Source organism: Podarcis gaigeae (genome assembly GCF_964106915.1).
Source record: "Podarcis gaigeae genome assembly, chromosome: 7".
Lineage (NCBI taxonomy): Eukaryota > Metazoa > Chordata > Lepidosauria > Squamata > Lacertidae > Podarcis > Podarcis gaigeae.
In genome coordinates, this window is record NC_139683.1 from 57,779,645 (window position 1) to 57,805,740 (window position 26,096).

At 40.7% G+C, this 26,096-nt stretch overlaps 1 protein-coding gene across 2 annotated transcripts in view; it reads right to left on the bottom strand.

The window, feature by feature from the left end:
* Positions 1 to 26,096, bottom strand: part of CARMIL1 (capping protein regulator and myosin 1 linker 1) — a 128,707-nt gene that overhangs the window by 45,893 nt on the left and 56,718 nt on the right. The window contains exons 5-20 of one of the 2 annotated variants that reach the window (XM_083746861.1): positions 25,445 to 25,566; positions 23,261 to 23,358; positions 22,808 to 22,878; positions 22,570 to 22,643; positions 19,590 to 19,665; positions 18,016 to 18,104; positions 17,193 to 17,287; positions 15,669 to 15,755; positions 13,709 to 13,812; positions 11,599 to 11,676; positions 11,436 to 11,512; positions 10,167 to 10,271; positions 9,332 to 9,401; positions 5,558 to 5,639; positions 4,579 to 4,678; positions 4,427 to 4,481 (exon numbers count right to left, since the gene is read on the bottom strand). In XM_083746861.1, coding sequence (XP_083602987.1) covers positions 4,427 to 4,481; positions 4,579 to 4,678; positions 5,558 to 5,639; positions 9,332 to 9,401; positions 10,167 to 10,271; positions 11,436 to 11,512; positions 11,599 to 11,676; positions 13,709 to 13,812; positions 15,669 to 15,755; positions 17,193 to 17,287; positions 18,016 to 18,104; positions 19,590 to 19,665; positions 22,570 to 22,643; positions 22,808 to 22,878; positions 23,261 to 23,358; positions 25,445 to 25,566 — 1,383 coding nt within the window. Of the gene's footprint in view, positions 1 to 4,426; positions 4,482 to 4,578; positions 4,679 to 5,557; positions 5,640 to 9,331; positions 9,402 to 10,166; positions 10,272 to 11,435; positions 11,513 to 11,598; positions 11,677 to 13,708; positions 13,813 to 15,668; positions 15,756 to 17,192; positions 17,288 to 18,015; positions 18,105 to 19,589; positions 19,666 to 22,569; positions 22,644 to 22,807; positions 22,879 to 23,260; positions 23,359 to 25,440; positions 25,567 to 26,096 lie in introns of both variants that reach the window. The other variant, XM_083746862.1, reaches the window with a different exon arrangement.

The following is a 26,096-nucleotide window of genomic DNA, read 5'->3' on the forward strand; positions in this document are numbered from 1 at the left end:
ATTATAGACAAGAAGAGTGCTGCTGTACTGAAATCCTGCATGTGGGCTTTTTTTGAGCATCCAGTTGGCCACTGTTAAAAAAACAATGCTGGACTGGATGGGCTACTGGACTGATCCAGGAGGCCTCATGTTATAACTATGCTTTTTTTTTTTGACAGCATCTAGAAATATAAAATACCCTCTGCAGCTGAATCTGCAGCTCAGTGTCAACACACAAACACACACAGACATACACATGCTGCAGGAGCTCTCTAGATGGCTTGAAAAATATTATTTTTTTCTTGCCACTGCTATACAGTAAGATTAAAAACCCAGAGGGATGGCGCTAAGTTGGAGCTTCCCATTATGCAAACTAGGAAGGCAATGCGCTGTGACTACATAATTGAAAAGCCTGTCCTTGACAAAGAAATGTAACCGTTTTAGTTTAAATGACAGCTATCAAATTACTGTATTAATTCTCCTAATCTCCAAGTGCGCCCTTACTTTATTCGCCACATAATTTAGAGAGCATTAGCTTCACATTAGCCTGGTGCTTGGGAACGGTAGCAAAAGTTTAATTGAGGTGCTTCGTGCTTCTGTCGTAGGTTCTAGCACAAAACTGTAACAGTACAGCTCATCCTTCTGAAATAATAATCAGCTCAGCAATGCTTGTTTACAGTGTGCACGGCAGAGGAAATTTTAAAAAAGTTAATTGGAACAGAATGCAGGAGTTCACCATCATTACTGAGAGTGAGCAAGGGATAAGCTTATCTCTTCAATAATATGTACCATAAGGGATGGGAAATCTGTGGCCCTGGACAACAGCTCCTACTAGCTCAGCCAGGATGGCTAATGCTTGAGGATGATGAACGCTGTAGTCCAGTAACATTGAGAGCACCACATCTCTCCTGTGAATACATTCCTCCTTCCACACTAAGGCCTTCCTGTTCTGTAAACTGCTTTCTCTGCTTTCATACTAAAAGTGGAACATCTGGTCTTCAATCACAGTCTCAGAAAGAGCACAACTTATTCCTGCATCCAATTGACTCTCAATTAACTAATTATCCTGGTCACGCTGGTAGTTGGGCCCATGGAACAGTAAAGAACTATTCACCCCAGACATGCTTGAAAAGAAAGCCTCTGTGTTTATCAATCTTAGGCCCTATGAGGGGACTGGTAGAGGCCAAATGTTTCTGCCTAGCCTGGCTGTGAGGTAAATTCAAAAAACCTGTATAGGGTCTGCCAAATGATCACAGTACTATTTTAATATTTTAGTATTTCGACACTGGATAATCATTGGTATAAAACACACCCATGTAATAAAAACCACAAGACTTAATGATTATTATACAAAAAAACAGATTTTAGAATGAATGGATCCAATACTCCCAAACATTCTTATGTCAACCTAAGACAGACATTGCACCAGTCTGTTAAATCCAATAAAATTAAGGCTTTAAATACCATTTCATATGACAACTTTCTTACACACTACTCTGCATGAAAGCATCTATGCGAATATGCAGAGTAGTGTGTGAAAATGGCATGAGTTTCTGTGTGATCATAATTATACCCTGAATTGACTCCTGCACTTGAAACCAGGTGCTGTGCCAAGTATCATCAAGTACTGTAATTCCAAAATTAGAGTTATTTTATTCTTAGGGAACCCATTCCAACACTTCATGCTCCCATCATGTAACACCAGGAAAATTAGAGGTTTGTCTGCAGACTGAAGTCATTTATCTATAGAGGGGAGATAACTGTCCTCCCCCTTTCCAATTGTCCAGGTGTGGATATTTGTTCCCTTTTTCTTGCTCAGGATTATTTCTATGCATTTCTGATACTCGAGGGACCCTTTTGCCTTCCCTATTCCAATAAATCCCTAAGAGAATAAATGATTACAAAACTCTGGATTTTTTAACCTATTTAAGGCTGTGAAATTGCACCCTCCTAATTACTATTTGACTCATCCCTAGAAAGAGACTTCTCTAGTTCCCAAAATATCTTTCTTTCTGACTCCAAAATTTGACTTACTCCTCTAAAATTGGGAATGTGGCTCTATTCAGAGCTTAAAGGTAAAGAGGCCCCTGACCATTAGGTTCAGTCGTGGCCGACTCTGGGGTTGTGGCACTCATCTCGCTTTATTGGCTGAGGGAGCCGGCGTACAGCTTCCGGGTCATGTGGCCAGCATGACTAAGCTGCTTCTTGTGAACCAGAGCAGCGCATGGAAATGCTGTTTACCTTACCGCCGGAGTGGTACCTATTTATCTACTTGCACTTTGACATGCTTTCGAACTGCTAGGTTGACAGGAGCAAGGACCAAGCAACAGGAGCTCACCCTGTCACGGGGGTTCGAACCACCGACCTTCTGATCGGCAAGTCCTAGGCTCTGTGGTTTAACCCACAGCGCCACCCGTGTCCCATATTCAGAGCTTAATAGATCACAATTGCCCTCATCATCATAATGTCCCTGGGGGAAATTTGAAGGAGAGACCAGGATAAAAGAAAAATCAATCTGCATTAGTAGATAAATGGTTGTTAAAAATAGCGCAGAGCTGTTTAGTGGAATATAGTCGGTCTTCTCAGTTGTCCAGTTCAGAGACATTGGTTGCCTAATAAAATCAAAGACAAATAATCTGCACTTTTATTAATACTGGCCTAAGATGAGTCATACTTTGATATATTAAGCTTAATATAACGATAATTTAAAGGGCAATTCTTTGCTCTTGAGTTCTGAAAGCACAGAACCCTGAACCAAATCCTATGAGGGTCTGGAGATCAATTATCCCTGGAATTATCCCTGGAAGAGAGACATGAACTGGCATTTATTGATTAGGAAGCTCCAATGATTTATTAATATACTGTTAAGATTAATAAGATTAATATACTGTTAAGATTTCAGCATCAAATTAAATCTCACTTCTAGAAATAGGGTATCATTGACACCATTAGCCAGGTTGTTCAAAATCCCCTGGAAAACATCTACAAATACAGTTTCTGGATTAGAACAATAGGCTATAAAAACCAATTACTCATTTGGGGGAACTGCGAGGAATCTTTCAGTTTTTAAAATGCTCATTCTGTCCAAGTGGTCACATGAAATCAGATTAGATTTAGGGGACCTAAGGCGATACCTAGTTAGTATTAAAATTAGCCTGTAAAATATAAAATTGAAATAAAAATGTATATACAAACAGGAAACAGCCCTGATTAAGTCAATGTAACAGAGGAATTTCTGATCCTGCAAAATTTAAATCGCTAATAGAGTTTCCAGGAGTTCTAAAAAGTCTCTCAGAGGTTAAACACACACGTTTTCATACTTGTATTTGCATGAATACTTAATACTTAACATAACCTCAGTGTTATCAATGACAGTTCTAAAAATATAATAACAAATCTTGTGGCATGCAATAATGAAAAAATATAAAAGCAAACTGTAACAAACATAAATCCCCTTAAAGACCCAAACAAACTTTAACTCTGCCAAAGTGCCACCCCAAAGTTTGATGTCTTTTGGCTGCCACTGCCCCTTCCCAGAAGCAACATCTTTTGAAGTTTCAGTCACGAGGGATGGGGGACATGATTGGTCACCTGGCCTAAATGGAATACATATGATCTTGCTGTTAGTAGGAAGAATTCCTTTTCGACAAGAAGCCTGGCAGTTATATGGTCTCACTTAGCCCTGGGTGGAACCTACACTCCCATTCTGACAGCTAGTTGCTATGTACTATCTGGAACTGTTTCGTCCTGCTGGTAGTTAATGTAGGAGAGACCAAAGGAGGATAACCCAGGCTTTGCTTTCTCACCAGCAGGTGACTGGCATTGTTATAGACAACAATGCCAACCATCTGCTTGGCCGATGTAGGAGGAGAACCAGTAAATATAGATAGATAGATGATAGATAGATAGATAGATAGATAGATAGATAGATAGATAGATAGATATAGATAGTCAGTCAGTCAGTCAGACAGACACACAGACACATTCGTTCTGCACTCAATTCCAAAGCACTCAAACTGAAATTTCCATTTTCTTTGGAGCAAAAAACAAAAAAACAAGCTTTTTATGGTGAGCAGGTAAACTTCATATGACCTCATAACAACAACCCCAGACAATTGTAGAACGCGATTTGGATCTCAGGAGTAAGGGAAACTGTTGTTAAAAAGGCAGGGAAATGGACCTTTGTATATTTGTTACTATCAATAAAGCACAAGTGTAGGCCAAAAATCAATCAGACCCTGATAGAATCTTAAAATGTTTCAACATTTTCAAAAAAAAGGTTGTGTTTGTTTCAGTACATAGCTCATTGTTTGCTATATAAATTTGAACTGGATAAAAAATAAACCTGACTAATGCTTTCGCCTAGTATATATTGTTGACTAATAGCTGCAGGTGAGAGATGGTGGTGTTTAAGACAACTTTAAAGTAGTAGCGTAATGATACTCACCGAATCTTCATCTTGAATCATTTGTACTAAATTATCAAGTACAGGGGACAGATTTCTAAAAGAGGCAACAAGCAAGAGAAAAGGTGAAACCAGCAGTTTTTATTGATTATTCCATTTTAAAAACCCCTCCCACAAATAAATAAAAATCTTACTTGGATTTCATGTTGTTAAAGTTTTTCCCTAATGCCAAGTGTCTTATTGATCGGTTTTTACTAAGCCAGACTATAAGGGTTGAAAGGTCAGATTCCAGGCCTGCGAGGAACCAGATGAAATGCACAGTTAAAATAGATCCCCACGCATGCATTTTGTCACAGGAGTTTCAATCTATAGTTAGAGAGTACTTTCACACCAATTTCCTTAATTAGCAAGAGCACATGCTTTGGTGGATGAAAAATATGATCTAGTCCCTTATTTTCCTATGGAAAAGCAGTTTTGAGAAGACAATTTTAAAAAGGAAACCAGTAGGTAGAGAAAGGGTTAAGTGGCTTCTTTACTTCAAATTGCCAATTTCCTGAAGATGCTTTTCCCCAGGAAAGCGAACATTGAGCATTGGTTACATGCACAATAGGTACTTGGGCTCTCAGCATAATGGCTGCTATGCAGACAGCTATGTGTTTCAGCAAAGGAAGACTCTCTCAATCTTTTGAGAGTTATGGCCACAATATATTGTTTAGCTAATTTTAGTTGCTTTGAAAAGCAATATAATTCTCCAACAATTTGATCCTGTTTTGAATGGCTTCAATAACTGCTGCCCAAGAAGATTAATAGCATGAGAATAAAATGATGCAACAAGTGTTTTGCTCTGTGTCTAGACTAGAAAAGAACATCTGACAGAATTATATTTCAGCATTAGGCTTTTAAGGGTTTTGTGGAAAAATGAGGTTGATTGCATACTTAATTATCCTGTTCTTCAATCCCCCCCCCAGCCTATTATATAATGAAAGCAGACTTACTACTCAATGCTAACTATGTTTGCTCATCAGCAAGTCAGATTGCTTTCAATAGGAGTTTTGTCCAAATAAAGCAAGTCCCATCAGGTATGCAGTCTACTTGCAAGTAAATATGCATAGGATGACACCATAAATCACTCACATTCCTTAATCCTCTGTGCAGACTTATATGAGCCCTTACCATTGTCTGAAATATCAAGGCTGGCGATATTATGTATTTCTGCTATGCATCCTTCTAAAACCTGCGCACCTCCTGATCTTAGCTAGAGGGGGGAAAGAAAGCATTAGATACCTTTTCACTGAGGAAGTGCTGAGAATGCGGAAAGCAGAGGTTTGCAAATAATGCAAACTATAGTACGAATAATAATAATAATAATAATAATAATAATAATAATAATAAAAAAAAAATTATTATTTATACCCAGCCCATGTGGCTGGGCCTCCCCAGCCACTCTGGGCGGCTTCCAAAAGAATATTAAAATACTGTGATACATCAAACATTAAAAGCATCCCTAAACAGGGCTGCCTTCAGATGTCTTCTAAAAGTCTGGTAGTTGTTGTTCTCTTTGACATCTAGTGGGAGGGCGTTCCACAGGGAGGGCACCACTACCGAGAAGGCCCTCTGCCTGATTCCCTGTAACTTGGCTTCTCGCAGTGAGGGAACCGCCAGAAGGCCCTCGGTGCTGGACCTCAGTGTCCGGGTAGAACGATGGGGGTGGAGACGCTCCTTCAGGTATACTGGACCGAGGCCGTTTAGGGCTTTAAAGGTCAGCACCAACATTTTGAATTGTGCTCGGAAACGTACTGGGAGCCAATGTAGGTCTTTCAAGACCGGTGTTATATGGTCTCGGCGGCCGCTCCCAGTCACCAGTCTGGCTGCTGCGTTCTGGATTAGTTGTAGTTTCCGGGTCACCTTCAAAGGTAGCCCCACGTAGAGCGCATTGCAGTAGTCCAAGCGGGAGATAACCAGAGCATGCACCACTCTGGCGAGGCAGTCCGCAAGCAGATAGGGTCTCAGCCTGCGTACCAGATGGAGCTGGTACACAGCTGCCCTGGACACGGATTTAAACTGTGCCGCCATGGACAGATGTGAGTCCAAAATGACTCCCAGGCTGATCCTTCAGGGGCACAGTTACCCCATTCAGGACCAGGGAATCCTCCATAACTGCCCGCCTCCTGTCCCCCAGAAACAGTACTTCTGTCTTGTCAGGATTCAATCTCAATCTGTTAGCCGCCATCCATCCTCCAACCGCCTCCAGACACTCACACAGGACCGTCACCGCCTTCAGTGGTTCTGATTTGAAAGAGAGGTAGAGCTGGGTATCATCCGCATACTGATGAACACCCAGCCCAAACCCCATGGGGGAGAGGACAGAACCCTGAGGCACCCCAGAAGTGAGAGCCCAGGGGTCTGAACACTCATCCCCCACCACCACTTTCTGAACACAGCCCAGGAGGAAGGAGCGGAACCACTGTATGACATTGCCCCGAGCTCCCAGCCCCTCAAGACAGTCCAGAAGGATGTTATGGTCGATGGTATCAAACGCCGCTGAGAGATCCAGCAGAACTAGGATACAGCTCTCACCTTTGTCCCTAGCCCGCCGGAAATCATCAACCAGTGCGACCAAGGCAGTTTCAGTCCCGTGATGAGGCCTGAATCCCGACTGGAAGGGATCCAAATGGTCCGCTTCTTCCAGGCGTGCCTGGAGTTGTTCAGCAACCACTCACTCAAACACCTTGCCCAAGAATGGAAGATTTGAGACTGGGCGATAGTTGGCCATCGTGGCCGCATCTAAAGATGGTTTTTTAAGAAGCGGTTTAATAACCACCTCTTTCAGTGGGTCTGGGAAGGCTCCCTCACGGAGGGAAGCATTCACCACCCCACGAAGCCCATCACCCAGCCCTTCCCGGCTAGCTTTTATAAGCCAGGATGGGCAAGGATCAAGGAGACAGGTGGTTGGTTTCACTCGTCCAAGCAGCCTGTCCACATCCTCGGAGGTAACAGATTGGAATTGATCCCACGCAATTTGACTAGACAGGACTCTAGCACTCTCCCGCCCCAGCCCTGCTCCCACGGTGGCGTCTACCTCTTCCCAAATCTGAGTGACTTTATCTGCAAAAAACTTTGCAAAATCATTGCAGGAGATCATGTGGCCCGTACTGGGCCCTGATGTAGCAGGTGGTTCTGCTAAATTGCGGACCACCTGAAAAAGTCTCCTGCTGCTGTTTTCTGCAGATGCAATAGAGGCGGTGAAGAAAGTCTTCTTCGCCGTCGCTACCGCCACTTGGTAGGCTCGACATTGAGCTCTAACCTGTGTCCGGTCAGATTCGGAATGAGTTATCCGCCACCGGCGCTCTAGCCGTCTCAACGATTATTTCATTGCCCTCAGATCCATGGAAAACCACAGGGCTGTCCGGGCTCCATGCAATCGGAGAGGGCGCTTCGGAGCCAAACAGTCAATAGCCCTGGTTAACTCCACATTCCAGCGTGCCACCAGGGAATCAGCTGAAAGGCCATCAACACGGGATAAAGCATCCCCTACCACTCTCTGGAAACCATTTGGATCCATTAAGTGGCGGGGGCGGACCATCCGAATCGGTGCCACCTCCCTGCAGAGGGGAAAGGTTGCGGAGAAGTCCAGCTGCACCAGGAGGTGATCTGACCATGGCAGTATTTCATTTTTTTTGAAAGTAGCTGTTAGCATTTTGTTTAATTGCTACCCTATCGAACAGGAATAATATCTCATGACAAAGTGTATGCTATAAAGGATGATGATGATGAAGAAAATACAAACTACATGCAATATCCTGCTGCTCCTTTCATTAAGTTCAAAATAGCTTCCCAATTCTCCCTGATCTAGGCAGTGATCAGCTTCACATCTGCCTAACCTCTATTCTATGAAAGTATGACACGTTCTGCTATAAAACAACCAAAGCTCTCCTGCGCTCAAGTACCAGCAATTAAAAAGATGCTCTGCAAAGGGAACATGTGTAGTGGATAGGCAGGAAGTGAGCTGCTTTGGGGTTAATAGTTGAGAGGCTGCAAGTAATAAATGATGTGTACTTACACAGTGACCAAGCTAATGGAAGCAGGAGGGGGGAAAGTTAAAATACATCAGAGCTGAGCAACTAAAATAGAAGTATTTTCTGCAATAAAATCAGCAGTACATAGCAATGAAGTTTTGGATCAGAGTTAGTAAGTCAGCAGTTAGTCACAAGATAAAACTGAAGTGGTGAGGAAAGGAAATATTTGTTTTTTTTTCTAGGCATGATGAAGCCTTGGCTCTGTTGTGTAGACTAAAAGGACCAAGCAGCCTATAAGGAAAGGCAAAGCTGATATTCCACTTGATATTAATACATTCCTCTCAGAATCAGATAAAACTAGGAAAGGTACTCTAGCTACTTGTTTGCTAGAAGCTGGGGTGGCACTGGGATATTTAAAGTGGGCAGCTGAAAACTAATTGTACTACTGATGAAAAGGAAACATTCACAAGTTTTCAACAGCATCAACAAGTCTACTGTCATGCACAGAGAGCTTAACCACTGGGGTCCTGCTAGCAAGGGATGATGGGAGTTGTAGTCTAAAGGCAGCTGAAGACACAAGTTTGGGAAACCCTGGACTAAGATAACCTTTTTCAGTTTTGCTTACACTGACTCTTTCTTTCAACAGCAAGGCCCTAATAATAATAATAATAATAATAATAGACCTCCATCTGAATTTCCTCAGTTTCAAAACAGATTACCATTTTTGCTGCTGCTGTTCGGAAAATCACAGCATAATAGATGCATGTCTGTACAATAGGTGCACTTGTACACAAGGCCAGGCATGTTCTGTAAACAGGTTTTAAAATTGGCTTATTGCTTCTTCAGCATGGCCAACACAAAATATACAGAAACCATTACGTTTAAGGAGAACAATATAATCGTGACATTATAGATTGTAAGCATTTCCTACCTCACAGCTGCTCAGATCTAAAAACACCTCCTTCACATTTTGGTTACAAGCGAGACCCAGTAAGAGTGCTCTGAAAAATGAATTAGAATTATTATTATGGAACACTAGAATGGCAATCAAGTCACAAGAGAAATTCCTGTTATATATATTTTTTGTATATTGTATGTGTTATTGTTGGATGCTTCTTTGAGAACTACATGGTGGAAAGCGGGATACATTTTAAAACAAACAAAATATTTACTGAAAGGCATTGGCAACGTAACTAAATGTGCTGCACCCTATTTAGAATACACGGTATAATTAAAACATGGTTTGGAAGTGTCTCCATAGGCTGGCACACTTTTTCTGCTCCCTCCTGTATATAGGTTGCTCCTCTATGGTTAGAATATGGTGCCTACTGGATAAGGTTTGTCTAGGACCTATTATAAAATGATAGTTAGCAAAAGGGAAGAGGGACCACATGAGTCTGCAGTGTCCTGAATGATCTAAGCCAAGTCAATAAGTTCTAACACCTTTCAGTTAAACAGAATTAAAGTAGAACATTTATTAATTCAATACTCAAACATCAAAAATCAAGCAAATTAAACCGAACATGAAAGAACTGAGTAATTTTGCTATTCATAAAACAGGAACTGTAAAGAAAACACATAACACTGCAGGGAATCAAATACATGACTATTTATAAGCCAAAATCTGCAGAACATTTTTTCGGTCTATTTTATTCATATGAAATCAATACACTCTACTATCAACTTTCCTGCCTACTCATAAATTTACATAAGGGAGTGTCACAATGCAATTTAAAATCTTATGACAAAATTCACAGCACACTTACTTTAGCGGCTCAGGAGGAAGTTTAGTCCCTGAAAGGTTGATTTGCATCAAAGCAAGGGAACTGCTGAAAAATTGCTTGAATGATGGGGGTACTTCTTTGCCCTTTCTGTAAAGTAATAAGCAGATAGTAGTCAACATCCCCAAACCTCTAAGATATGCTGCTAAATCTGCTGTTTCCCACATAAGGCTTGTGATCATTTTTATGTATGTTTACAATCCAAAGAGATACAATTGCTAACACTTATCAGAATGCAATAATAGCATTAATTCATCAGCCTCAAGTGTCTAGATCAACAAGCATCAACCAGCAGAAAACAAACAGGAACTACTGGGTGGTATCCAGTGTGGGCTGGTGCTACAGAACTTCAGTTTCCTCCCCTCTACCACCAATATCTGCTCTGAAGGGTCCCACAACCCTATGGAGATGAATTTGAGTGCATGTTGGGGCTGGAGGGGACAGGAGAGGAAGAGAGAACTCTGCTCACAAAACTGCCTTGCACAAGCAGAGCTGCAGCATTGGATATGACCATCTAAAAATAAACTTGTAGTAGTGCACATGTTTTACTGATACAGGCAGCCCCCCTCCCATTTACACACATTCAATATGTGCACAACTGTGCAAACATGTATCACGCGAAACCCAGAAGAGACCCATGAATGTCACAGAAAGGGGCAGAACAGGGAGGGTGGAATAGGGTATTTGCAGGCTTTTTCAACAGCATTTCAAAAATACGCAACTTCACTTAAACATGCAGTGGCTTAGAACGTAACCCCCACATAAATGGAAAGTTGCATGTACAGAGAAGCTAGCAGAAAAACAGAGATGAAGTAAGAGAACAGTTTTGGACTAGGATCTCATAGGAGGGGTAGGAAAGAACCAACACCCAGCTGTTTCACTTTTTCTTTGCCCAGCCCTACCATATGACACTTACAGTAAGTGTTCCCTTTTCAAATATAGTTAGCGTGCCAGAGGTAAGAGACAACCATAACATGTACAAGAGGTACTTTACATATGACTTTTCATACACAGTTATCACGATATACAGAAAACATTGCACGTGGCATACACCTGCCCAAATCACCACAGAGTCACACCATCCAGCAAGATTCTCCACCTTTTTTATTCCTTTTTCATCCTCTTAGTTTACAAGTGCTGGTAATATCATTTCACTAGTGTTTTTACAGCTCTAAGAGTATTATTTTTTTTAGGTGGGGAGAGATTCATGATACAGTATCTACATAATTCACACAAATAACGATAAATGCTGACCTGTGAGAAAAAACTGTTCTGGATAAGTTGAGGGTGGCAAGATGCTGAAGGCAGCCATGGAGAAGAGCTCCACACATCTAAATCGTAAATAAGAAGATAGTAATTTTACACATAAGCCAATATGAAACAGGAAAAACTGGACTTGTCTTTAGTAAATTATTACCATGTCTAATGCACACTCTGTGTTGGATAAATCCAGATGAACAATCGCGTTTGGCTGGGCCAAAAAATTATACAGGAACTATAAGGGAGAGACAGAAAGAGGAATTTTAAAAAATAAGCTTCAGTTTTCTTCTGGTATTCATATCCACTTCTCTGATCTTGAAGGTAACTGCTGCCCTGACAAATATTCATATTTCACCCTTATGATACCATAACATTCTGGTCCTTAAATACCAAATACCTCGTAAGTACTGAGAAAAAAATACTGCCTACATAAGATCAAATAGTAGCCTTGACACGTGCATGTCTCGGTTTTAAATAATCAATTAACTACCCAGTTTCAAGGAACCATTATTTTTAATTACAAAGTAGATTAGAATACCAGCCACCTTTCAGCCAAATAATGCAAAACAATTTTAGTTAAACTCTCTCACAAAGACAGCTATTAAATTGCAACTGGATCAAGTAATTCAGCTGCATCCTCCACCCAGAACAAATTCCCACAAGGCATTTCAGAAATAATTTCATAGACTGAAAAACTGAGAGCTTTATATATACATGTATACATGAATAAACATTCTCATAAAAAGGGGGGAGCTGACATGGGCCATGTTATTTGTCAAGGTTCACAGAAACAAGCAGCTAAATTAAGAGAAGAGCCACTTCTTTTGCTGAGGGCCTGTAAATCCCTATAAGGACATCACATTGGCTACTCCCTGCACAGAACCTATGATTGGGTTGGAAGAAAGCAAAATTGCATTCGCCCCGCCCACTGGTGTGGCTACCCTGCTTTTCGGCCCACAGGGCAGCCACTGGATTCTATACTAGGGGAAAAGCAAACCAAATTCAAACTGCGTCACAATTTAGAGAGAGAAAGCTCTGCCCTCAAATGCAGTTTCATTCACTTTTTCTTGAGGCAGGGTTAAAGAGAGGACATACTGAGGAAGCCAAAAGCTTCCTTCTACTTCTAGCCTTTCTGACACAGGAGTATCTGTACTCAGCTGAAAGGGATTCAGGTACACCTCACTTTCCCTCCATCTTACAATGAGAAGTACTGTATTTTTCCGTGTATAAGACTAGGTTTCCCCCCCTAAAAAATAAAGTCAAAAATTAGGGGGTGTCTTATACACGAGGCCATCTTAAATCTCAGTCCCCCAAAATAGGGGGCATCTTATACATGGGGGGATCTTATAGATGGAAAAATATGGGATATTGCTGGTATTGAACGAAACCAGTGTTTTCCCCTGGCGAGAGGCAAGGGGATGCCAAATTTTGGAACTGCACAGGGTTCCGCTGATTATTTTTTAAATGATTTCATACATTTCAATAGTTTTACAGTCATTTTAACATTTCAAAACTCGACTTCCTTCCTCCTCTTTCTGCGGTTCCTTAAATTTATTTGTATCATTTCCTGCAAATTCTAACTTAACTTATTATTTTATTAATCTACTTTAATTAAATACTCTTACGAAACTGCAGTTTATTACAATAATCCTGCCAATGTCCTTATCTGTTTACAATTTCCATTCTTTTATAAAAAGTTCGTTATCTTGATTTCTTATTTTTCCAGTAAGTTCAGCCATTTCTGTATAGTCCATAAATTTTTATATCCATTCTTCTTCTTTCGTTGGAGGTGCCACTAAAATTTGAAAATGCAAGATCCACCACTGGGGAAATAAAGCATGATATCTGGTTCAGACGTGATGCTAAACCAAGGGTTCTCTTGCTCATGGAAGAACAAAGCCAAAGTGATCTGCTCATTCATGGTAAGCCATTAACTGTGGTTTACTGTGATAGGTGAACCGGCCAATATTATCTTCAACAACAACCTGAGCCATAGGTTAGGTGCTTGCTATGTTGCTTTCTTCACAGATTAAGGAAAGTAATGGAAGATGGCTGACAACCTCAGGGAATTATTCCTTTAGTCCCTATAGATTGTTATGAACATCAAGGATTGGAACTAACAGGTGATTCACAGGACACATCCGATTGGCAAACTGTGCTTTCTACTATTCCCAATGCTCTTGCGATGCTGCCTTCACTGGTATTTACTTCATTGATTGCTTTAACACAACAGATTTGTTTAGGAAGTAGAAAAAAGTAGCACCTACTGAAAGATCATCACCCCGAAGAACGTTCCCTGAGAGATCAAGGTGGGTCAGCGTGATAGCTAAGAGCTGGTTGGCACTCAGTGATTGAGAAAGGCTGTTTACCCCTGCAACAAAATGGTCAACATTTGCTTTTGTCATGCTCAGTAAAGTATTAACATACACTCTGCAAATATACAGTTTCTATGAAACATTTAATGATTTCCTGTTCTGCACCTCATCAAAAGAACATGAACAGCAATGAATATTTAAGATAACAGCACTGCTGGAGAGACTGTGCTGCCCACATGCTGATCATATTCAGTAGAAGCTTGGTACATATAGAAGATGAAAAAAACCAGTCTGTGGGAGGCTGATCTCAGAAAATAAACATTTCCATTCTTAAGGTCATAAATGTGGAAGCTTCATATGGAATTGTTACAGTCTTGTTGAAACAGGATCAACCATTTCAAGAAGAAAGAAAAGAGCAATAGGTACTGTGCAGGCTACCAAAGGTCTCCAGTCTGTATTCAACAGGCTTATAGGCTAAATGAACTTTTTTTAAAAGGTAGCATGGGAAGGAGTTAGATGGGAATGAACTGGCAGTACAGAGGAAGTCAAGCTTCAGTGATCCAGGGAAGATTCTGCAGAAGAATTAAGTTTTCAGAATCTGATAAGAGATGAAGAGATGAAGTTAGAGGTAGCGGGGGTGGGGGTAGAGAAGGAATATTAGGAAGATTGGAATAAAAATGAAACATCACAGCATCCAATGTTATAATTTATTAAGAAAAGCATTTTTTTAAATTAAAAAACCCCCTCTTAATTGCTGTGCTCCAAAAAGCAGATCTAGGACAACCAACAATGAAGCTGCAAGGTTTAATGAAAACATGCACTGCAATTAACCATGAAAATGAGCACAAATAAGGAACTCAAGAGCAAGCACGCATGTGATACTCTCTTGAAAAGTGTGTGGATGGCCAGGCTAAGGGAGAAGAAACCCACTTCTGTATACTCCTCGGATTAATTTACAGGTGATAAGCACAACCAGTTTCTGCATCTAATCTTTAATTGTAATAAAATTCAGCCTTTAGGCTTCCGATTAAATTTCCCAACCATGGCTAAAGCAATGAAGTGTTGTCCTTAAGCCAAGCGAATGTTTTAGAAGATAAGCTAGGCAGAAAGCCACAAAGCTTTAAGAGGCAAGATTGAAGGGGCTTTTTAGAGACACACACAGAGAGAGGGGAAATCACAGGTTTTTGTAAGAGGAGGATCTCACATACAGAGACAGACATAAGTGCTCAAAAGAATTTGTTTTTGTTAGGAGAGCTATTTGAGTTTGCTAGCTTCTTTGTAAGAACACTGAAGGGCTGACCTAGTATAGTGATTATAGCTTAAGGTGTGGTGCTTGGAAGCTTCCTGTACCTGATTCTAAACAGAATGTGCAGAAAGAAATCCTTGAAAATGGCAAACACAACATTGACTAAGGTTTCCTGTGCAACTGCAGTTCCTTCAACTGCCTTGACCTGCCATTGAGACACATCCTCCACTTTTCTCCACCTGCACCACCTTTTTAAGCAGAGGTTGGGTGGCCATATGCCATGGATGCTTTAGCTGGGATTCCTGCATTGAAGGGGGCTGGACTAGCGGACCCTTGTGGTCCCTTCCAACTCTACAATTCTATTATTCTACTTGCCATGCAAATCATGCACTGTGCTGAGCAAACTCACTGTGACTCTACCTGTGTATTTCTGCAGTGCTTGTGATGGCAACTGCTACTGAACTGGAGCTCAATTAATCCTGATGGTCTAGACTACAACATCCAATGGGGCAACAGCTGATAAAAAGTGTGTTGCAAAACATTTCCGGCTCTATTTTGCCTGCCTGATCATGAAAGAAAAGTTCTGAACTGGAGAAAGCACCCAGATAACAGAAGGGAAAACAAAAGCTAATGTGTAATAATGACTTGTACATTTATTGAACATACCTTTAGGCGATAATGAGGTTTTTGATAGATTTAATTGTGTCAGCCCCTTTGGTAGTTTGGCAAACTGAATACTTAGTGAGGACACACCTGTAGAAGAACGAAAGACAACAAAGACTCACACTAGAAATGGGGAAGCACTTACATCGTAAATATTCATGTTTCAATATTGACGTACAGTGTGGTCCAGTTGACACAACAGTATGTCTGGACCTCAAAAGCTAGGTTCAAAGCACTGCACATACAGTGATGCATCATTTGGCTTCTGGCAAGTTGATTTTGCAAAATGGGACAGACTTCTATTTTGCATGGCTACTATTAGGCTAAGTCGAGAAAGAAGGGAAGTGCCTTGCACACCCACAGACAAAAGGTATATAATGATGCCTTAGCCATTAATTACGATACACCTATGCTTCACTGTAATTATCAGAATAATCACTTTCCTCCCCTAAGGCTACCCTGGGAGCTGTAGTTTGGGATGGGCTAAAGGTTTGCAACAAGACGTTCTGCACACTGACTAGAATCTTCAAAATTATTTGGGTTGAAACCATAAAAAAGTTAGGTAAAGGTATCCCTGACCGTTAAAAAAAGTTAAACTGATACAAATATGATAGATTTGTGCTGCAGATATGCCATCAAGAAATGACCCTAAGTGCACTTACTGGGAATACATTCCTGTAAAGTTAAACATTAACGGTAAAAATAAAATACATTTTGGCATCTCTTTTATCCCAGAGGAGAAGATCAGAGCAATTTCCTATATGAAATGAGTATTTTTAACAAAAAGAGTGCACGCTAATATGTATGTGGAATGTGTGAGAAAGTTAATGAGAATTCCTACCCTTTGATAATGTGCAAACGAGGTTTTAAATATTTAGATTTAAGGAAGGAACTGGAAACCAGATGATGGGCAAGTATCCAAGCCCACCAAATTACTTAACTGACACTTCCTAGAACTGAAACTGAATCCCTGGGATTGAAACATGATTCAGTGTTATGCGGAACAGCAATAAGCTTATCATTCATTATTTCTGTCCTGACTGGCTGCTCTAGATGCTTACTATACCTATGACAGAAAGGACCTCCGCCCAAATTGTATGATATGCTAATATTTAAGCTTGTATTACTAGACACAAATGTATTATTTACTCAAAAGAGTAACACTTCTCCCTAGGGTGAATATTATGGTAATTCTAAAGACTTTGAAAAATACAACATTTGTGGCCTATTAATTCCTACCTCAGTTCCAAACTAATTACCCGCTATTGTTTTTTACTTAAATGCCAGCATTTTTGTGAAATCAGAACAAAGCTAGGCTTAATTAAATTTATGGCCACTATAACTACTAAACATGACTTGCAGTTTAAAGGGACAGTGACTAAATCCTCAGACATTTGAGAACAAAGGGTATTTACGAAGCAATGACATCCGACAAAATGTATTGTTTAGACAAAAGCTGAATGAAACCACACTAATCCTCTTATTGGGTGTGTATTAGGAATGGAGAAAATTTAAGTGCTACAGTACCTCTGTCCTCCAGGGGGTTGCCAGCAAGGTTAATTGTATGAAGTCCTGAGTTGGGATTATGGGATAGGGCATTGGCCAGTTTCTGTGCAAAATCTCTTTAAGAAAAACAACAACCATAAAACAGAGGATTATATTAAGGCTTGCAAAGTTGCATCACACCATATTTAAAAGCTTAATATGAAATGACTACTTAAAAAGAATGAGCATAGAATTAGGGAAACTGTTTACAACATTGCCACTATGTACCAATTCTCTTTTACGTTAAGGGTGGCTTTGCCTATACATTGGGTTATGCATTAGGCTTAGCTTCTGCGTGTAGCGCTTAACTAGCCATGCAAAGGCACAAGTATGCAAGGAAAGGAAAGATGCCATATTTACTGGACAATGTAATACACATTTGTGGGCTTCCTAAAAAAAAAAAGATGTGGTATTTTCTTTTTGCATATCTGCCTCTATGAGATAAAAATTATGTAATACAGAATGAAAATTTGTGCAAAGTTACTGTAAGTCACACCTATTTTCACAAAGCAACAATTTTCTAGGTCTGGGTGGTTTCTCCTGCAAACCCTAAATATTTATTTTGAAGCATCACATATCTTATTTACACTCCTATCATGCACTGCAGTGTTAAGTAGATAAGAGGCGCAATTTTGTACATTTTAGCAATTTTAGGTATGTCTACTCAGAAGCAGGCCCCACTGAGTTCAGTAGGACATATTCTCATGGAAGTGTGAATCAGACTGCAATTTCAAACTCAAAGCTCTTTCTAGCAATATTTGGATTTGCTAAATACTTATGCTATTTAAAGAAAAAATGGACTTACGTTCTAAGACCTGCATTCTCCAGTACTAGCTCTTCCAGTCTGTTAGATCTGCTCACCACTCTTAGGATCTGCTCACAAACATCAGCAGACTGTCAAAGACAACAATGGTGTAATATTATATATCAATGAAAACAAGTCAGTATGAGAATGCAGCAAATAACAAACTGCCTTCATACCCGAAGCAAGTGCCTGAAACTATTTTAATGTGGTTGGGCTCCATAGAGGGGCTCTAATGTTCTCTTACGTGAATCACCACATACAAAATGTCCACATCAAAGCCAGAAGCCCACAGAAAGGCATGGATTGGTGGACATTTCAGGTGTGAATACGCATTCCAGATAGAAAATAGAAAATAATTGGTTCTACTGAGCCTATGGTTAATAACTGGAAGCTGGAAACTTAACTGTCATTGCAACTCTAAGAGATATGACAATATTTTTTGCCAACTGTTCTGTACTAGTTACAGATAGGTAGCCGTGTTGGTCTGCCATAGTCAAAACAAAAAAAAAATCCTTCCAGTAGCACCTTAAAGACCAACTAAGTCAGTTCTTGGTATGAGCTTTCGTGTGCATGCACACTTCTTCAGATACACAGTGTATCTGAAGAAGTGTGCATGCACACGAAAGCTCATACCAAGAACTGACTTAGTTGGTCTTTAAGGTGCTACTGGAAGGAATTTTTTTTGTTTTGTTCTGTACTAGATTTTTTTGTCCCTTCAAGGAAAATACTAAAGGGGTCTCCAAGGTTCAAGGAAACCTCCTCCTAAAAACATAAATATGTGTTAGCTAAGCCCTAGAATCATGAAGTGACAGATTTAAAAGGAAATTTCTGAGTTGGGTGTGATTGGTGAATTCAGTGGGCCTTTATCCATTCTGCCACATCAACACTGGACCTGCTTTCATAATTAGCCATGCAGACTTTTAAAACTAATGTGAAAGTGAACTGAAGACTGGAAAAATGAGAAAAATGAGAAACCAAAATTGGCAGATTTGTCCATTGCTAAGCTCTCACAAATGATTTCAAATTAGATCATATTTTTTTTAGTGCATTGACTTTGAAAATTTCAAATAATAAAGGTAACTTTCACTCAAAAGGGTTGCTTAATTTACAGATTGTTTAGGGGGAAAATCCATGTCCCTCTTCATCACCTGAAACAACCTGAGGCATCTAAGATGTTTCAGGATGAACCGGGAGATTCCTGGCATAACCAGGTTATGGTGGCTTAACTTCCTCAATCCTTGGCTCAGCGAGGACCCAGCTGGCTGATCTGAGCCTGTTGGATGTTAAGCCCTGGAAAAGGGTATTTTCTCTTTGCTCAGCCAGATGCTAAACAGAATAACTATACACTGGTTTGCCTTACACTGCTTACTTTATGCCAGCTTCTTGTGTATAGGATTTCTCCTTTCATCAGTGTTTGAAAGTGAACTTTGCATATTTAATTCCACTACATTCTACTGCATGCAGAATTAAAGCAAAACATTTATAGCTGCAAATCCGTCTTTTCATTTGGATAACTGCACCTTCATAAATTCCACAATATGAACCAGATAGTCACCCTTCACTCTAATACTTACTAACTTTAGATCCTTGGAGGAAAGCTTTGTAAACCACTGGTTGTATTCCAGGGCAGCAACTATTGGTATTAAATCCCTAAGGGGGAAAGTACCACATATTGAGAAAAATGAAAATTATAAGCAATGCATGAGAGCAATCAACTTGGCAAAATGTTTTATCTTTATGAGAAGCTGCAATTGTCAGGTTTACAGGCTACGTTCACATGCAAAAAGGATTGACTCTTGATAGGTTAGTAAAAAGGATGGAAGTCTTTGTTCAGTACCATAATATGTATTGCAAACATTCTATTTTAGTAAATATTATATTCTCTCTTTTTAGCAATACTTACTGATTATGTAAGCTTGTTTTTGGAATATGCATCATACCTGCTCTTTTGTTTTGTTTGTTTGTTTGTGTGTGTGTGTGTGTGTGTGTGATGTTTTAGTATTTCAAGCCAAAGTACCTGAAACGTGTAATAATTACAATTTTAGAGAGCTTTGTAAATGTGTAGATCTGTAATAAAAAGTAGGTGGTAAGAGGGAATGCAAACAATTCTGTTTAGTCTGGTTTTTCAGACTGGGCATATTAGATTGGGCATTTTATATTCATTAAAAAGTGAGCACCTGTTTAGAATGCGGTTTCAGCTACTGAATTGCATTTGGTTTTTTATCAGCTTGTGTCACATTTAATCAGTGTAGTAATCATAATTGAGTGCTAAAGGCTTTTAGGCAGCTAGATGATTTAACATAATCCTATGACTGAATGAATCCAACAAGCATCTCTTCCAGTCACCTTTTACTCTAAAGATACTGGTGTCTTGTGAAAAGATAATAAAACTTTCCACATGGCCTCTTCTCTAATTGTAAAGGATTTTAAAAGTAAAACCCTAAGATGAAATTCATTCCTTTAATCCTAGACTCCTTAATTTGATATGCTGTCCCTCTGTCAGCTTCTCCATTAAATTAATACCAACAAAGGCATGCTGCTGGATGCTTCCATACTAACTACAGTAAAATCGTATTAAGTGTTACCACAGCATTTAGTATGCTAGATAGCTTAATATAGATCTTTAACATTCCTGATCCATACAATATGACTTTAAAGTTCTAGTTCTCTATAAAGCAATTACTCTGAAAGAAAACGATTTGTACTAAAACTGGCCTGTTTTAAGAGTAAAATTTCATCTATTTTCTTCCTGATATTTTACTCTCAATCTTTTTGTCTGATACAGATGTTTTTATGTATACAACATCTCCTCTAAATGTCTAGCCCAAACCTGTACATGTCTACTCAGAAGTAAGTGTCCAGTGTGTCCAGTGGCGCTTACTCCCATGTAAGTCTGTATATGTTTTTGGCTGTAATCCTATGGTTACTTCAGATTGAACACATGTAAGAGGTTTTGTTGTTGTTTTGGTCTATGCCCCACATAAAATGACTGTTCAGTGTTGCGCCTATTAGCAACGTTGTGTGCTATAAAATGCAGAATGTGTATGGTTCCTGGCTGCTTCGGGAGGAAGTGCAGGATATCAAACTATAAACTTCTTTATAAATACAGTGGTACCTCAGGTTAAGTCCTTAATTCGTTCTGGAGGTCCGTTCTTAACCTGAAACTGTTCTTAACCTGAAGCACCACTTTAGCTAATGGGGCCTCCCACTGCCGCCACGCGATTTCTGTTCTCATCCTGAAGCAAAGTTCTTAACCCGAGATACTATTTCTGGGTTAGCAGGGTGGGTAACCTGAAGCGTATGTAACCTGAAGCGTATGTAACTCAAGGTACCACTGTAAATAAGTTTCAAATAGGAAATAAGGCTTATTTTGTATTGGCTTACACTAAAAGCTAAAACTAAACATGTGAGAAAGGTATATATTAGCTCACTTCAGATGTGACTGGCAAACCAGTGATTGGCCACTGTGAACAGGATTTGGGCTCATGCAGTCTCTCCTTGCCTTCAATACCTCCCTCCCTGGTTTGAACAAACTGTAGCTTTGCTGTGTTTCCCACCACCCCAATCAGGCAAATTATGGTTTGTGCATAATGAGATGACAAAGGGTCATGAGCACCCTCAGCCAGTATGAACTGGTGTCTGATCATGGCCACTATGATTAGAATCCAAAGATCTATCTTAGGTACGCCTGAAGATTTTCCCAGAGAGACTTCCTTGAGTGTGCCGCGTGCTGACAACAGGCTGACATACAGTTTTAAATCCCCACAAAGCTAACTTACTATTTGCACGCATGGCTACCTTGTGAAAAGATCTCTGCACCACAGTCCTGCATTGCATGATATTCTTCCAGTTTGCAATTATTTCCTAGGCACTGAAATGCTAACCAGACGTACAACATCAAACACAATATACATTTTTATTATCATAATCTAATGCCAGTATCCTAACTGTGCCACAGATACAGACATATTAACTGTCCCAAGAACAAATAAACAGTAGCCTGCCATCTGAACATAATAACAGCTTTCTGGAGCAGGCCAATGGGCCATTTAGACCAGCAGCCAACTCGCTGCCTAAGGGAAGCCTGCACACAAGACCTGACAACAAGAGTACTTTCTCCTTCTGTGGTTTCCATCAACTAGTATTCAGAAGTGAGCTGCCTCCAGCCAGGGAAGTGAATTGCACCCTTTAAGTGCAAGCAAATAAGTGTGTTGGATGGAAGCATGCCAGCAGTTGCATCATCTCAAACACTGCAGATGATTATAGTAAGGTTACCAGATTCTTTTCAGTGAATCTGGGGACACTTTTCAACTTCCTACTAAATAGATGGATTTGGTCAGGGGACTGATTTGTAAATCTGGGGACGTCTGGTAAGCTTATAGAGGCAGCACAGCAAGCTCACAATGTTACCACTAGACCCAAGCATTGCTCTACATTTCAATGGTATACTGAAAAAGTAAGGTTTACAGATGCACGCAATACTGAGTGCTGTGAAAGTAGCATGGCATATTGCTTTCGACCATGAACAGTTTTTGGAATGTCTTGGGTGCTTACCTGTGGTCGAGATGACTAAAATCTTGTAAATTCAGCTCCCTGGTATCTTGAGTCAGATAAATTGTATCAACATCCTGGTTGGGAAAAAAGCACAACGAAATATATTTTACAGCCGGGATGGTAGAAAGGTGGTGTTTGGGTTCGGTTAGGGCTTTTATACAATAAAATAAATAAAACCCCTCTGTCTTTGCACAGCTAGGTGAAAATAAAACTCTGCCAATGAGATTTCTGTACTTACCCACTGAACTTCTTCCCTATATGGAAAACCAAGCCAGTCACAAACACACGCATACATTTGAGAAAAACCTCCTAGAAACAAAAGAAGCAACACAAACCATTTGTCTCCTTTGGGAATTGGTACTTCAAGCTGATGCACATATCTTAAAGACTCGGTATATTTTCCTCTCTTCTGAGCACAAACATACTGCAGGCACAATATGAAGCTAGCTGAGTCTAGACCACGTTGCCTGTAATGTACAGCAGGACACAATGACGTACAAAAATAGCACCTTCCCAAGCCAGTCACAACGGCACTCTACTCTAACTATACCTTAGAGCTAATTATACCTTTACCAAAAAGCCAAGCCTCTCCTAGAAATAGAATTAAGCCTACCATAAATAGAATACTGTTTCCCAGCACTGGCGATTATACTTTTGTACATTTCAGTCTAAAAAAAACATGCACACTCACCACATGGTCCTAACTCTGCCACGGTTTGGCTGTCCCACAATGTCTGGAGATTAGCCAGTCTTTCTGGCGGCTCCATAATTACTTTTTTCATTATCCTTCTGCATGCAAGAGGAAAATGCACATCTGAATTAGAACACAGGTGAAAATGTAGCCTACCCATATTTGGGTGGAATTCAATGTATGTAGTGCTAAGGAGATTGTTCTGCTAGTGCAAGCATTTCCATGTGTTGCTCTGGATTCTGCTAACATAACCAAGTAGCTGAATTCAGCCCTTTATAAATTTAAAACATTTCTATGCCATCCTCCATAACAATTACAACTATATAAATAATAAGTTAATTAAAACCTGATACAATAAACCACAATTATTGAGGCACATGATTGATTACATGTTTTAATGTGTTTCATTGTTTTTATATTTTTTAACAGTTTTTAAACCTCACACACACAGACACACACACACACACACACAGAGAGAGAGAGAGAGAGAGAGAGAGAGAGAGAGAGTTGCGTGGCGAGTTCCCGCCCCCCACCAGGATAAATAAAGACACAAGACACCGTAATGTAAGGTTAATTGGGCAAATTAGGCCACAACTTTATTGAATTCAGGAATGAGAGGCATTGGCATAGGCATTGGTCCTAACGACTATCCGGCTCCAGCCCATTTGCTGGAGACATGGGGAAGGGTTAACCTTATATCGGGGGAGACTCCCGCGAGGCACGTCGACTAGGAGCTCCCCCAGGTCACCGCTCTGGGACGTGCCTTTGGCCCACACCTCCATAGGCTTCGGACAGGGCCACGCCCCCCGGGGTCCTTTAACGGACCACCCTTCGCTCGCTGGGGGGAGGTGATGGCGTTCCTCCCCCCCCACACATCGTCTTAACCCCTTCTTACCAATGCCTACTGCCAATGCCGAGAAGTTGTGACGAGTTGCTACGAGGTAGGCGAAAAACCAAAAGGCCCGAAATTGCCAATTGGGAAAAATTCCTACCATGCCCCTTGCGGCGACAGACCGAAGTCCATAGCAATGTCAAAGACCTACCTAAGCCCAAACCTACTTAAAGGGAGGGAGGGTGGGAAAACGTGAGGGCTAGCCGGCGAAAAGAGGGCGAGCCCCCTCCGCGCCGGCCCTAAATAGGGCAAATCACGCCCCCAGCCGACCAGCTGATTGGCTGGCTGGGGGGGGGCAGGCCCGACAGGGATTCCCATGCTCTCGCGGGGGCTGGAATCAGCCCCCGCTCACGTGGGGTGGGCGTGAAGCCCGCAACCCCACCTCCTGGGGCAGGCCCGGAAGTGGCTATGTGTAAATGCCCTGGTCTCCTCTGGGATGAAGGGTGGGTAAATAAAACAAATAACCATAATAAAATACAACAGACGACAAAGCAGACTGAGGGATTATGCAAATTCAAACACTTGGGTACATAAAAACATCTTAACTCGGTACTGAAAAGATTGCAAAATAGAAAGCAGGCATACTCCTTTATGGGAGGGCATTCCACAACCAGGGCACCATCACAGAGAAAGCCTTTCCCCATTGTGATTACATAAGGAAAGCATATGGAATATGGCCTCATGGAAAGAGGTCTCCTTCAGCTACTTTATTTATTATACTTATCTACATAAGTGCAGAGAAGGGTAAATTGAAGAAGTTAAGCTTTCGGTTTCTCCCCCCCCCCCAAATTAATCACACTTCAGATTTATTACATTGGTACTTGCAACAATCAGAGCTTTCCTGGAGTGAAGTGGTTGTTGAACACCTCTCTGCTAGGTCAAAGGGCTGGTTCAACCCACACACTGAACCATGTGAGAAGTGTCCTCAGTCAAGTATATTGTGTCAACCAAGTGATTACAGAAGTAATTCTCTGCAATTCCTGTGATCACAGCAACTTGGAAAGTAGGTAACAGTCACAAAAACTGTTGGTGATGATTTATTGATCAGGTATATGCTGCAGGCTTGTCCACAGTAACCATAGATTGGAGTGGTATCCAAAGTGGGCAAACTATGGTCACTGCTAAAACTGCACTTTTTGTCTCCAAATCATAAGCTGAAACCCACTTCAAGCCATGGATGTCTGAACCCTGATGGGGCCACACATACACATACACATATACAAATATAAAGAGAATCTGGCTGACTAATTGAATATCAAATATATGCTACAGTTTTCCCAATGAGTACCTACACAGGAGACAGACCAGGGAATATCCTCCTAAGGCATGTTCCAACATGTGCCAAAACTTCATGCACATCTTCAGATGAAGTCAACTTCATAGAAATGTTGCATTTTTCAGTTTCTACAATCAGCTGCATAATGAAGTAGGAAAAATAATGTTTCTTGTATATATCATTTCAATAATAAATATTATGATGAAAATCTAATAACACTACTGTAAAAAACAATCAATCCAAGTAATAATCTATGTTCCTAGAAATGTGTTTGCTTCATCAACCAATAAAGCCGCATATTCATGCCAAAACAGCACTGTAACAATACTGTTGGTGTTATCAGAGTCTTGACTGTGGTGGTTACCCCCTGGCCATCTTACAAACCTAAAGGTAGAGGTAAAAGGAACCCCTGACCATTAGGTCCAGTCGTGGCCGACTCTGGGGATGCGGCGCTCATCTCGCTTTATTGGCCGAGGGAGCCGGTGTACAGCTTCCGGGTCATGTGGCCAGCATGACTAAGCCACTACTGGCGAACCAGAGCAGTGCATGGAAATGCCGTTTACCTTCCCACCGGAGCGGTACCTATTAATCTACTTGCACTTTTTGTGGCGGGCTTTCAAACTGCTAGGTTGGCAGGAGCAGGGATTGAGCAACGGGAGCTCACCCCA